At 37.5% G+C, this 15112-nt stretch overlaps 1 protein-coding gene and 1 pseudogene across 1 annotated transcript in view; both read right to left on the bottom strand.

Annotated features, from left to right (window-relative positions):
• ADAM10 (ADAM metallopeptidase domain 10) overlaps positions 1-15112 on the bottom strand; it is a 118465-nt gene that overhangs the window by 75710 nt on the left and 27643 nt on the right. The window contains 1 exon segment of the mRNA NM_001130531.1: positions 11427-11577. Coding sequence (NP_001124003.1) covers positions 11427-11577 — 151 coding nt within the window.
• LOC106508984 (small ribosomal subunit protein uS8 pseudogene) lies at positions 12642-13237 on the bottom strand (annotated as a pseudogene).

The following is a 15112-nucleotide window of genomic DNA, read 5'->3' as shown; positions in this document are numbered from 1 at the left end:
GCAGGTTATTCTTTATGTAACAAATATTCTCAAAAACATCTCCATGAGAATATTCCTGCAAACTACAATATTTCCTGTTCCCTTTTTGGGGAGTAAGGGAAAGGAAACAGACCTGCCCTTCTGCTATACATTCTCATCATATGTATATCAAATTCTCATCATTTCAAATCTCTCCTTTTAAAAGATAAAACTTACCATCTCTTTCCTTATGTTCAAGGATTCCATTCCCATGCACATTTCTTGCCCCTGTTACTCTTCCAGGGAGGCATGAGGATTCAAACCCCTCCTCCAAGCCCCACTCCCAAGCTCCTCCCATCCAGTTGTGGCCACTCAAATAACTCAGGTCTCCTTCTTTTTGGGTAAGTGGGTACTATAGTCATTATTATACTATTACCATACTGTACTATACTATTTTTTTTATGCAGAAGTTTCCAGGCCAGGGATCAAACCCACACCGCAGCAGTGACAACACTCGATCCTTAACCCGCTGCACCACAAGGGAAGTCCTAAAGCAGATTTTTAAACAATCACAGAAAGCATAAGTAAAAACTCCTATTTAGGGACTTTAAACACATAAAAGTGAAGTTGAATGAACATGACTCCAAAATGTCATCCAATATTAAGTTGGACAAAGTCTCTAAGATAAAGAAGGTGAAAGGCTCACTCAGTTTCACAGGTGTGAGTAAATTATGCTGAAAGTGAACCATTTAAAAATTGGGGAAGTTACGTATGGTCAGAAGAGTTTACTATAGACAAATAAAATGTGTCTGTACCTCATACGTTTAGGGAAAAGTTAGCCAAGCTATACTGAAAAGATAACTGGGTCCTTGCAGTCAATCACCACAGAATTAGTAGAGATTGTTCCTCAAAGATATTAGACCAATATGCTCTTGTAAACAAAACACCCAGAAAGTTATCATGAATCATTAGAAGTTCAAACAACAAAAAGTTACTTCTTAACCCTTATACGTGACTATGAATCATTCAAATCTGAATTACTCTGTGTAATTTTAGATCAGCAGGATCAAACAAAACTAGAGAAATTCAAAGAAGGATAACTAACGTGGACTAGGAATACTGGTAATGTTCAGCACGACAAAAGCAAAAAGCTTTTCCGCTGGCTTCTAGGTATTATGCACTTAGGTTTTCTACTTTTCTTACCACTCTTCAGTCTTTACATCCCCTCCTCCACCTACAACTTAAAAATATTGGCTTTTGGCAAATGGGCCCTCTTCTCAAACTTCATACAACATGTCCAAAACTCAACTTATGATTTCACCTCAAATTTATAGTTGTTCCAGTATTCCCTACCTCAGTAAACAGTGCCAGTAGTCATTCAGTTGCTCCAACTAGAAAACAGTCATCCCTGACTCCTTCTCTTTGTACTTTACTATATTATCAACCAAGCCCAATAAATTCTACCTTCAAAATACATCTTACATCTTTTCACTCTGCTTCATCACTTCTCATACCATCTTAATCCAGGACATTACTTTCCATGAGGAAGTCTCCTAACAAGTCTCAATGCATTTAACCTTGCTCCCTTCCAAACTACTCTTCATTTGCAACCGAACTGAACTTCTTAAACCTCATAAAATTATTTATCTTAAAAATCTTTCACAGATAAGTAAAACACTATCACCACAGCTTACATAAACTCTCAAAGATATGGCTCCTGCTTATATCTACAGCCTCATTTGAAACCATTCCACTCACATCTTAGGCTCCAGCCATACTGAAATTCCTTCAATTCGATGAACACGCCACTTCTCATATCAATATCTTTGTACTTGCTGTTTCTTCTGTCTAGAACACATTTCCTCCCCTATTTGATAACCATCTCCTTCTTTAGTCATCCTCCCAGGATTTGTTTAAAAGCTATTTTCTAAGAGAGGCCTTCTCTGACCTCCAGACAAGAGGGCATCCCCCTCTGCAGCCACAGCATTTTTTTTTTTTTTTTTTTTTTTTTGCTTTTTAGGGCTGCACCCACAGCACATGAAGGTTCCAGGCTAGGGGCTAAATCGGAGCTGTAACCGATGGCCTACACCACAGCCACAGCAACGCAGGATCCAATCCTTGTCTGTGACCTATACCACAGCTCACGGCAACACCAAATCCTTAACCCACTGAGCAAGGCCAGGGATTGAACCGGAACCCTCATGGATGCTAGTCAGATTTGTTAACTGCTGAGCCACGACAGGAACTCTCCACAGCATCTTTTAAACACTCCTTTCTTAACATTTATCACAGCTGTCATTCCTAGTCTCATACCTCTATTTCTCCTGAGTCCATAAACTCCACAACAGCAAGAACCTCTCTTATTCAGCTTCTCTATTCCTGGTGAATACTAAAAATACTTAAAATATAATGGATGTTTAATAAATATATAAAACAATGAAAGGGTGGAAATAAAACACACACGAGGACTTAGTAAACTACGGCATATTAAAACTAGAGGAACATCACTTATAGATCAAATAAACAAACAAAGGAAATGCACAATACACTTCTTCATTCAATTCAGAGATCAAAATTCCATTTACTGAAATTTGTGGTATAGGGTTTCTAGAAAAGGAAGAAAGAAAGGAAAGAAGGGAGGGAGGAAAAAAAGACAACGACCTCTGCTACATAAAACAACTATTTGTGGCAAAATATCACATCTAAGATTTTTTTTTTTTTTTTTGTCTTTTTGTCTTTTCCAGGGCCACACCAACAGCATATGTAGGTTCCCAGGCTGGGGTCAAATCAGAGCTATAGCCACCAGCCTACACCACAGCCACAGCAATACGGGATCCAAGCCTCGTCTGCAACCTACACCACAGCTCATGGCAACGCCGGATCCTTAACCCACTGAGTGAGGCCAGGGCTAGAACTCCTACATCTTTTTTTTTGTCTTTTTTTGTTGTTGTTGTTGTTGTTGTTGTTGTTATTGTTGTTGTTGCTATTTCTTGGGCCGCTCCCGTGGCATATGGAGGTTCCCAGGCTAGGGGTCGAATCGGAGCTGTAGCCACCGGCCTACGCCAGAGCCACAGCAATGCGGGATCCGAGCCGCGTCTGCAACCTACACCACAGCTCACGGCAACGCCGGATCCTTAACCCACTGAGCAAGGGCAGGGACCGAACCCGCAACCTCATGGTTCCTAGTCGGATTCGTTAACCACTGCGCCACGACGGGAACTCCTACATCTAAGATTCTTGATATCCTAGACTCTGTGTTTACATTTGATTTGTTGCTTCAACAGTATTCTCCAAGTACAGACTATTTTGGAAGCTAACTAGTACAAAGTGATTATAATTTTTCAAAGATGCACACAAATTAAAAACTCAATTTTATCCTATGTACAAGTATCAAAAACACATGTCAATCCAAAGAAGTAGAGAAAAGCTTTAAGTTAAGAATTTATGGGGTGTCCATCGTGGCTCAGCTGTTAATGAACATAACATCCATAAGGACTTGGGTTCGGTCTCTGGCCTCAATCAGTGGGTTAAGGATCCAGCATTGCTGTGGTGTAAGTCACAGATGGGGGCTAGGATCCTGCGTTGCTGTACCTCGGGTGTAGGCCAGCAGCAATAGCTTCGATTGGACCCCTGGCCTGGGAAACTTCATATGCTACAGGTGCGGCCCTAAAAAGACAAAAAAAAAAAAAAAAAAAAAAAAAGAAGAGTTTATAATACAAGTGAGGAATCTCAGTATTCAGAAACTATTTGAAATAGGAATTGTGTATATGATTACCAAAGATTTTTTTAAACCTATTTAGCAGTTTAAAAATATCACATTACTTACTATATAAGATTTCACTGAAGCTTAATAAAACAAGCAAAACCAATAAACTAAACATATCCATTCAATGCAATTATATAAAGGATTTTCAGGTATAATGAAATAGGATACACATGTAAACATTTAGTCATATAAAAAGATTGCTACACTTTTTAGAAATAGCACAATAACTTACAAGGGGCTTAGTCACTTAAAGAACAGAAAAAACAAGGTTGGCTATGAATCCAAACTCAACATGAGCTAGGGCACTTATTTCACAAAAGACCCAACTGCAAATGCAACATTTTAGTATGAAATATGTAACTTATAACCAAGGATTTTAACTGAGGAATGATGGGTAGCCTTTCCTACTAGGCATATACCTAATTTTGGACATTCACTGTAGAGGTCACCAACTCTAGAAACTCTGACATTAAATACATTATAAGGTACAAGTCTGTTTTAGATCAATTTTTGGAGGAAATGATGAGTCCAAAGAAAAATAATCAGAAAAACACTTTTAGACTCTTATTTCCACATCTTTTTCAAAACAAGAGGAAGCTCAGTTTAAGTTTTAACTTGTTCCCCCTCTTTCACACAAACCCGTTAGTGCTTAAAAATATGTAAAATAAAAATAATATTTCATGTTAAAACCTTATCTAAGAAGCTAAGATCAAGCAATCCTCAGCTCTCTATTTTACTTCTTAAACACAAAATTAACAGGAACACAACTCAGATCATGGTATTTATTTCAGTAAGGAATTCAAGTAGACAGTGTAGCCTTAAAATTTTTTTTAAATATCTGTCAGGCTTTTAATTTCTGTGTAAAGAGCAATCAGGCAATAATAAGGAACACCATATCCTAAAAACTCCATTGCTGATACCAAGAGTGTGGTGAAATATACTTAAAGTACATGTGAAAGGGCACTGCACCTAACATAAAATAGGTACAAATAAATACCACTTTCCCTCAGGAATTTTTATTCAAACATGCTCAAATTCTGTAGGGATAGATTTAAGTGCTAGGTTAGTATTTTTCAAAATTTTGTTTTTCCACATCCATAATAACAGCACTTTTACACAATTCAAATTTATTCTGTTGCTCTTCTTAATGAGCTGGCATCCATTTGTGTTCCCTAGATTTGCACCCCTGCTTCTTAAAGTGTACTGGTTTGTCTATGGCATTACAAGTGCCCTGGGTTTCTGATACCCTACTCACGGTAGGTCAAAGATAAAGTCTGAGACACTTCCAGACTGACCCAACTCCACTCAGGACCCAAAGAGAATACCTATACCTTTTTCAAGTACCTAGGCCACATGCTTGGTTTTTTTGTTTTTGTTTTTTCCTTTTTAGGGCCGCACCTGTGGCATAAGCAGATTCCCAGGCTAGGGGTCGAATCAGAGCTGTAGCCTTGGGCCTATGCCACAGCCACAGCAATGCCAGATCCAAGCTGCATCTGCAACCTACACCACAGCGTGGAGCTATGCCAGATCTTTAACCCACTGAGTAAGGTCAGGGATCAAACCCACATCCTCCTGGATACTGTGTCAGGTTCTTAACCCACCGAGCCACAATGGGAACTCCATGGGTCACATTTTGATACCCTGATATTTCAGAAGTATGGAGAACTTGAGGCTCAAACTGCAAAGAAAACTACAAATCAAATATCTGACCATTTATTTTGAATAGTTTAGAAATGTAAAATTAAGGCAATAGGAGTAATTATCTTGCCAAAATCAGAAAAAAAGAAACTTATATAAGTTCTCCAAAACATGAACTGCTCTTTGTGGGGGGGGGGGGGGTGGTGGTGGTGCAAGGGCCACACTAGTGGCATATTCAAGTTCCCAGGCTAGGATTGGAATTGGAGCCACAGGGGCCAGCCTACACCACCACAGTCACAGCAATATCGGATCCAAGCTGCGTCTGCAACCTGCGCCACAGCTCACAGCAATACTGGATCGCCAGATCCTTAAACCTCTGAGTAAGGCCAGGGATTGAACCTGCATCCTCTTGGATACTAGTCAGGTCTGTTTCTGCTGAGCCACAATGGAATACCACTCTTATACCACTCGAGATAAAATTTTGGTATCTTCATACTATATACAAATCACATATCAGACAGAAACATTTTTTGATTTATTGATTATATACCTAAACAATTAAAACCAGAGGCAGAAAAAATAGTTTATCACTAACTAGACAGGGGTTTTTGTTTTTTTAATATAATTTTTTTTCATTATAGCTGGTTTACAGTGTTCTGTCAATTTTCTACTGCACAGCGTGTTGAGCTGGTTACACACGCTGTGTATAAATTCATCAGATGTGATTAGACATAGTTCCCAGTGCTACACAGCAGGATCTCACTGCCCATCCATTCCAAAGGCAATAGTCTGTATCTATTAACCCCAGACTCCCAGTCCATCCAACTCCCTCCCCCTCCCCCTTGGCAACCACAAGTCTGTTCTCCAAGTTCATGATTTTTTTTCTGTGGAAAGGTTCATTTGTGTAGTATATTAGATTCCAGATATAAGTGATACCATCTGGTATTTGTCATTCTCTTTCTGATTTATTTCACTCAGTATGAGAGTCTCTAGTTCCACCCATGTTGCTGCAAATGACATTATTTTGTTCTTTTTTTATGGCTGAGTAGGTTTCCATTGTGTATATATACCACATCTTCTTAATCTATTCATCTGTTGATGGACATTTAGGTTGTTTCCATGTCTTGGGTATTGCGAATATTGCTGCAATGAACATGTGTGTGCATGTGTCTTTTTCAGGGAAAGTTTTGTCTGGATATATGCCCAAGAGTGGGATGGTTGGGTCATATGGCAATTCCATGTATAGTTTTCTAAGGTACCTCCACACTGTTTTCCATAGTGGTTGTATCAGCTTACATTCCCACCAACAGTGCAGGAGGGTTCCCCTTTCTCCACACCCCCTTCAGCATTTGTTATTTGTGGACTTACTAATGATGGCCATTCTGCCTGGTGTGCGGTATAGTACCTCACAGTAGTTTTGATTTGCATTTCTCTAACCATCAGTGACGTTGAGCATTTTTTCATGTGCTTGCTGGCCATCTGTATATCTTCTTTGGAGAAATGTCTATTCAAGTCTTCTGCCCATTTTTCAATTGAGTTGTTGGCTTTTTTTGCTGTTGAGTTGTGTAAGTTGGTTGCGTATTTTAGAGATTAAGCCTTTGTCAGTTGCATCATTTGACACTCTTCTCGCATTCTGTAAGTTGTCTTTTTGTTGTCTTTTTGGTTTCCTTTGCTGTGCAAAAGCTTGTCAGTTTGATTAGGTCCCATTGGTTTATTTTTGCTTTTATTTCTGTTGCTTTGGGAGATGACTAGATAGTGTTTTGATTTTTTTAATTTAGTTACTTTTGTGTAACTAATATATTGGTAGAATTTTAAAGCAGGAAGAGGCCTTAAACATCATCTTGTCCAAACTTCAAGGTTTTACTAATGAGGAAACTAAGGCTCAAAAGAAATGTCTGAATAGTACATGTCGAGTCAAGAAAGGAACTCCAGTCTCCAAATTACTACAGTATTCCTTTTTCTATCCAGTTCATGACTGTTTCAGTACATATATTATACGTCCTATAAAAATCACAAGTTTCTTTACTAAATTCACAAGTTTCTTTACTTTTTAGTAAAAACTCACAAGTTTTTTTACTTTTTAGTAAAATTTCACAAGTTTCTTTACTTTTCAGTAAAAACTCACAAGTTTTTTTACTTTTTAGTAAAATTTCTTTACTAAAAATCACAAGTTTCTTTACTTTCCTACCCAAATGCTAATCTCTGAAAGGCAGTAAAGTTAGCAAAGTGGTGAAAATAACAGAAAGCAAAGATAAGATGACTACCAAAGTACATACGGAAAACAAAATATGAAGGAATAAGTTAAAAAATATGTATACACACAAGAAAAAAAATGTAACTTCATGATGTATGTCAGTCAAAATGTTATTCTGTATACTTTAAATTTATACAGTGCTGTATGTCAGTTATATCTCAATAAAACTGGAAAGAAAAAAAAAACAATGGTTTTTCATGAAATTCTCAAGAATAGATGTCACGCTTAAAGAATCTCAACATTTCTTCACTTAACACTTATAAACTTAGAATGTGATAAACCTTTTCTTACTTAGAAATTTGGAAGCCAGGTTTAAAGAAGTTTGTTCATGTGCTTAGGCATAAAACAAACAGAGCAAAGAATGACTTTAATACTGAAACACATGCACACAACCTACCCACACCCCACATAGGGTGTGCTAGTACCTAAAACGAATATTTTGTATGTGGTGGAGGAGGAGAGCCTTAGCAGGAAATCTATAATTATACTTCCCAAGGTCATTTTTGTATGAAATTTCAAAGACAGACAGAAATAAAATTATCAGGTTTTTTTTTTTTTTTTTTTTTTTTTTGTCTTTTTGCCATTTCTTGGGCTGCTCCCATGGCACATGGAGGCTCCCAGGCTAGGGGACTAATCGGAGCTGTAGCTGCCAGCCTACACCAGAACCACAGCAACTCGGGATCCGAGCTGCGTCTGCAACCCAGCTCACGGCAATGCCGGATCCTCAACCCACCAAGCAAGGCCAAGGATCGAACCCACAACCACATGGGTCCCAGTTGGATTGGTCAACCACTGAGCCACAACGGGAACTCCCTGGATCATCATATTTTTAATAAAGGTATGTTAGAAGATAGATACACTGACCATATTTCAGGGCAGAAATTCTGAGACAGTGTGAATATACAAGTATAATAACTGAGACAAGAAAGTAAAATTCCTCAATACAGATCTATTCTAGAAAATGTAGTATATGTATATAATTAATTAACAGATTTCTGTCAAAAGTACCTAAGACAACCACTTATAAAACAGAATGAGATTTCCTGAGTCCAGGTCCTTTACTAAGAGCTTCAGCCAGAAGTAAAGTTCTCCCTCCTTCAAATATCTGTAACATTTGTATCTATAGAGCACCATATCACATTTTCCTCTTACACAATGACTTATGCATACCTTGCAGTTCCTATTAGAATAACTAATTAACAGCGTGTGTTCCCATGATCTCTCTCACTCACATGCAAAAAAAAAAATAAAGGAGCTAGGGGAGCTCTTGGGTGGCCTAGCAGGTTAAGGATCTAGTGTTGTCACTGCTGGGGCTCAGGTTCAATCCCTGACCTAGGAACTTGCAAATACCATGGGCACAGCCCCTCCCCCCAAAAAAGGAGCTAGGGATTTGGTTTTGCCACACATATGTTCAATATGAATTATGTGATGGAGCTAATAAAACCTAATGATGTAATACAAACGTGGTATCCAAACCAAAGGCAACCAGAATCTCAACTTTTCCTTTTGGAAGTTGTACCATATTTACAATATAGCATTAAATTTCTTTTGAAATAATCACTAACAACTTAGGAAGGCTTAATAATTGCTTGTTGTTTCATGGTACCAATAAAGAAAGGGTAACTAAAATTTTTTCTGATGTTAAAGGTCATAAAAACTTACATGAATTGCTATCACTAAAATTTTTATCTAGAAGAACAAGCAGACCCTGAAATGAATTTTTTCCTCCTTCAAATCAAAGTAGATTTTATGACTTCAAAGTCCTTTTTCCTCCAATGATCATTACTTTGTAATATGGAAATTAAGTTAATTTAGATAATGCATTTATTTCCATGTGCAAAATACTTTTCTCACAGCATTTCTTATGATCTGGTATTTTCATCCATTAAAATCTTTCTTGATTATCTGTACTATAAAGGCAAAGAGTAGACCCACTAAATAGTAGCAGATGCCTACCTACAGGGAAGAAAAAATACCGTTATAGAAAAATAAATAATATACATATGAAAAGGAAGAGACAGTAAATCAAATGCCAAGGGTACAGATAAGTAATTTAAAAATTCGGATGAACATGTAAGTAAAGCTTCAAAGAAGGAGAACTTGGATTGTATAATAAAAGATGACCAGAATTTATTTAAGATAAACTATAAAGAGAACAAAACAAACTGGACCTGGTATATTCAGCAATGGGAAGCTCATTCTGAATGAAACAGACACAGTGTTGGGAAGTGGACTAAAGTAAGTTTAGAATAGACTTGCACAAAGTTTTTTTTTGTTGGTTTTTGTTGTTGTTCCTTTGTTTTTTGCTTCTTTTAGGGCCACCCCTGCAGCATATGGAAGTTCCCAAGCAAGGGGTCAAATTGCAGCTGCAGGTGCCAGCCTGTGCCACAGCCACAGCAACGCCAGATCCGAGCCACGTCTGTGACCTACACCACAGCTCATGGCAACGCCAGATCCTTAACCCATCGATCAAGGCCAGGGATTAAACCACCATCTCATGGATACCAGATGGGTTTGTTACCGCTGAGCCACAGCGGGAACTCCCAAAAAATCTCAAAAGTTAAGAAATCGGCAGGGGGGGGGGGGAGTTCCCGTTGTGGCGCAGTGGAATCAAATCCGACTAGGAACCATGAGGTTGCGGGTTTGATCCCTGGCCTCATTCAGTGGGTTAAGAATCCAGCACTGCCGTGAGCTGTGATGTAGGTCAGATGTGATGTGGATCAGATCCCGAGTTGCTGTGGCTGTGGTGTAGGTCAGCAGCTGTAGCTCAGATTCGATCCCTAGCCTGGGAACCTCCATGTGCCGAGGGTGTGGCCCTGAAAAGACAAAAGACAAAAAAAAAGAAAAGAACTCTGGCTAACAAATATTATTTGAAGACTTTAGAACAGTAAGCTAACATGAAAAAGGAAGCATTTAAAGAAGAATCATAGCAATATGCAGGAGAGCTTTAATGATAAATGGTGTGGAAGCTGGGAAACCTATTAAGAAGTGAATAATAAATCAGGGCTATACCAGTAGAAAAAGTATAAAAGGAACAGGTTTATTAATTATAGCCAGCAAAGCAGAGAGTGTAACAAAGAATACTCAAAGATTTTGTATTTAAGTACTTATAAAAGACAAAGAAAAAAATATGGGGTTTTGAGTCAGCCAAGTCTGGGTCAAATCTGTGCTACATAACTTTAAAGAAGTTATTTAACTTCTCTTGAGTCTTAGTTTCCCCAGATATTAAAAGACATTTACTTTGGCGCTGAGAAGATTAAGTAAGAAAATGCATATAAGGTATCTATGTACCTGGACGGCAACAGCACTGAATAAACGTGATTTTTACCTCTCCTTTGGCTCCCTGTTCTTTATTCCCTAACAGTTCTGTCGGTGAACTGAGTAGTACAGTAGGTCATCTATCTACAAGTTGTCATTTTACAGCTGATGAAACTGAGTTAATGAGAAATTAAATGACTTACTCAATGGCATACAACCAGCTACTTTCACTGGTGGCATTAGAAAACAGGAATATAGACCATAAAACATAAAAGGTAGTTGGAAACCACAAACATATACTCTTCTTTAAAGGCATATGCTCTAGTAAAACAACAGAGGATCTGACTTATAAACTTAAAAACTGTTTCCTTAACAACATAAAAAAGGCAACCTATTTTAAAAGAAAATGTATACACCAAATTTCAGTGCAGGCTGAATTTCCACAGGGGGACTTTTCCATTAGAGAAGGAAAATTAAGGGTATAAATTTCTTCTTTTAACATATATTGAATACACAGGAACTTCAGACACAATCAGCAATAAATTTACTCACCTTCCATGAGCATGGAAATTTAGACGTAAAAACTGGTCCTCATGTGAAACTGCTCTTTTGGCACGCTGGTGTTTTTGGTGTAATGAATCCACATCATAAGACAATCCTTCATAATGTCTAATGTATTTATTTAAAGGATTTCCATACTGACCTATAAAAAATAAACAGTTCAAATTAGTATCACATCAACGGCCCATTCTAGCTCTAATATAATTCCATGATTACCCTAATACCTCTAAATATGTATGAAAGAACTGTTTTTCCCTAATCCTAGTATTTTATTTTCAAATACATTTTTAAAAGCTTATTATAATGGGGATTTTAACCACAAACACAAGTTTTGATGTTAGCCATAGGTTTGTCTAGGATGTCCTTCACCAAGTTGAGGAAGGTTCTCTTCTATTAATATTTTGCTGATAAAAACTATCAGGGAGAGATGCTGACTTTTGTCACCCACTCTTTCTGTATCTATTACGATGATTATGTGGTTCTTTCTCTTTCATTTATTAATATGACAAATTAAATTGACTGATCTTCTAATGTTAAACCAACCTTGCATGACTGAAATAAATTCTAGTCATGTTATGCTCTGCAATACTGCTGGATTCAATTTGTTATAATTTTGTTTATAATTTGTTATCTATGTTCATGAGAGACATTGGTCTGTCATCTTGTACTGTCTTTGTGAAGTTTAGGAACCAATCTAAAAAAAGAGTTTGAAAATAGTACCTCTTCATTAATATTCTGGACAAATTTATGTAGAATTGGTATTACTTCCTCCTTAAATGTCTGACAGAATTCACCAGTGAAGTCACCTTGGGTAGGAGTTTTGTGAAATATCATTAATGACAACTTCAATTTGATATATAAACAGTTATTCCAGTAATCTACTTCTTTGGGGGAAGAGGGGCTGCACCCGCAACATACAGAAGTTCCTAGGCTAGGTATCAAACCTGTACCAAAGCAATGACAATGCCAGATCCTTAACTGCTAGGCCACCAGGGAACTCCCAGGTTATCTACTTCCTGAGTGACCTTCAGTAAGAACTTGTCCATTTTACCTAAGTTGTTGAAGTTATGGAGATAAAGTTGTTCATAATATTTCCTTATTATTTCTTTTACATCTTTTGAATCTGTAGTGATGTTACCTCCCCTCGTTCCTGATAGTGACAATCTGTATCTTCTCTCATTTGTTCCTGGTTGGAAAAGCTAGAGATTTATTTTTTTTCCAACTGAGCCATTTTATTTACATGTATGTAATACATTCCTAGAAAAAGAATCCAAGGATTTTCCCCCCTGTGTGTTTTCGTCTTGCTTCTTCAGGGTCCAGAATATAGCTGACGTTATCAGTACAATGAACACAAACTGACAGTACAGGAGCAGGTTATTCTGCCATTTTTCTAGATCTTTGAATTGCACATCAAACCTGGGGCTGATAACTCCACACTTATTTAGCCTGCCTATGAGGTTCACAACAATTTTCCCAGCTCTGTGATCATCAATAATTTCAAATTCGCCAATGTAACCATGCTTCATCATCTCAGTTAAAAACCTGACGATCACTTTGGAGTACAGCCTAATAAGAACCTAGGGTTTGCCTCTCTTTTCAGCATTGCTGATGCTTTTAAGGGCATCAGCCAGGATGTTCATGCGCACCATTGTGAGAGCACGGAAAGTTGGAGGAAAGACATTTATTGATTTTACTGAACTTCTCAGAGAACCAACTTTTATTACCTTTGATTTTCCTTTGTTATTTTTCTGATTTTTTTTTCCACTTTGATCTTTATTTCTTTCCCTCTGCTTACTTTGAGTTTAACTGATCTTCTTTTCTTAGTACAGTCCATTGATTTAGGAATTTTCTTCTTTTTTAATCCAGGTACTTGGTGCTATAAATGTCCCTTTAATACTGCCTTAGCAGCATCCCACAGACTGTTACGTCATGTTACCATTTCATTCTGTTCAACATTTCTTTCTCCTTTTTTTTTTTTTTTTTGTCTTTTTGCCTTTTCTTGAGCCACTCTCGTGGCATATGGAGGTTCCCAGGCTAGGGGTCTAATTGGAGCTGTAGCTGACGGCCTACACCAGAGCCACAGCAACACAGGATCCAAGCCACATCTGCGACCTACATCACAGCTCACGGCAACATCGGATCCTTAACCCACCAAGCAAGGCCTGGGATCGAACCCGCAACCTCATGGTTCCTAGTTGGACTCGTTAACCACTGTGCCGCAACAGGAACTCCCTGTTCAATATTTCTAATTTCCCTTTTGATTTCTTCTGATTCATGTGCTATTTAGAAGTCTGTTACTTAGATTCTAAACATAGAGAATTTTTTAGTTCTCTTTCTGTTATTGACTTTTAATTAATTCTACTATACCCAGAGAACACACTTTGTCTGACACCAATCCTTTTAAAATACATTGAGACTTAACTCTATGACCAAGAATATGGCCTACCCTTTCAAATGTTTGTATACTGCAGTTAGTGGATGAGTGTTCTAGAAATGTCAATCTCTGCACTTATTGATCAGTCTTACAAATGTCAACCAGACCAAATGACTGATAATATTATTCAAGTCTTCTATATCCTTAATGATTTTTTAACCTACCTGTTCTATTATTGAGAGAGAAGTACTGAAATCTCTATGATTATGACTTTTTTCTATTTCTCCTTGCAGTTCTCTGCTTAAATGATTTTTGAAGTTCCACTACAGCAAGCACAAATGTTAATGATTGTTATTCACTTTTATCATTATTAAATGATCTTTATTCTTTGCAATATGCTGTGTTCTAAAATCTACTTTGATGTTAATAAGCTGCTCCATCTTTATTTTTTCACTAGCATGGTATCTCTTCTTCCATCCTTTTATTTTTATCCTATTGTCACATATATATATTTAATGTGAGTTCACTCTAGGCAGCACAGAGTTGGGTCTTATTTTTTTATGCTATCCAATAATCTCTGCCTTTTAATTGGAGTGTTTAAATCATTTACACTTTTTGGCCACATCCATGGCATGCAGAAGTTCCCAGGCCAGGTATCAAACCCAAGCCATAGCAGTGACAATGCTGGGTCCTTAACCCACTGAGCCACTGGGGGACTCCTACATCATTTACATTTAAAATGGAGTTCCTTGGTAGCCTAGCAGTTAAGGATTCGGTGTTGTCACTGCCGTGGCTCAGGTTATTGCTGTGGCTTAGGCCCTGGCCCAGGAACTTCCAAATGCCATCAGTGTAGCCAAATAAACAAACAAACAAAAAACAGTTGCTAATGTGGTTAGGTGTAAGTCTATCCTCTTGCCATTTTTTTCTTAATTGTCCCATCTATTCTTTGCTCCTTTCTCCTTTTGCTGGGGGGACTAATTGTTTTTCATGATTCTGTTTTTACCTCTTCACTAGCTTATTAGCAAAACTCTATTTTAGTAGTTGCTTTAGGGCTTATAAGTATATATCTTTAATTTAGCCTACCTTCAAGTGATATAACACTTCAGGTATAAGAATCTGACATTACTATACTTTTATTTCTCTTCCCCTGGCCTTTAGATTATTGTCATCATATATTTTATTTACTAATATTTTATAAAATCCACAATTCATTTTGATATTATTTTGGTTTAAATAGACAATTATCTTGTAAAGAGATTTAAATAACAAGAAAAAAAATCTCTGTTTCTCATTTCCAGGGTTT

The sequence above is a fragment of the Sus scrofa genome, chromosome 1, assembly GCF_054392235.1.
Source record: "Sus scrofa isolate SSC_HxYL_T2T_F1_AM1 chromosome 1, Sscrofa_HxYL_maternal_Yorkshire_Landrace_v2.0, whole genome shotgun sequence".
Lineage (NCBI taxonomy): Eukaryota > Metazoa > Chordata > Mammalia > Artiodactyla > Suidae > Sus > Sus scrofa.
Note: the sequence above shows the minus strand (reverse complement) of the source record. Positions and strands in the feature narration are given on the sequence as shown.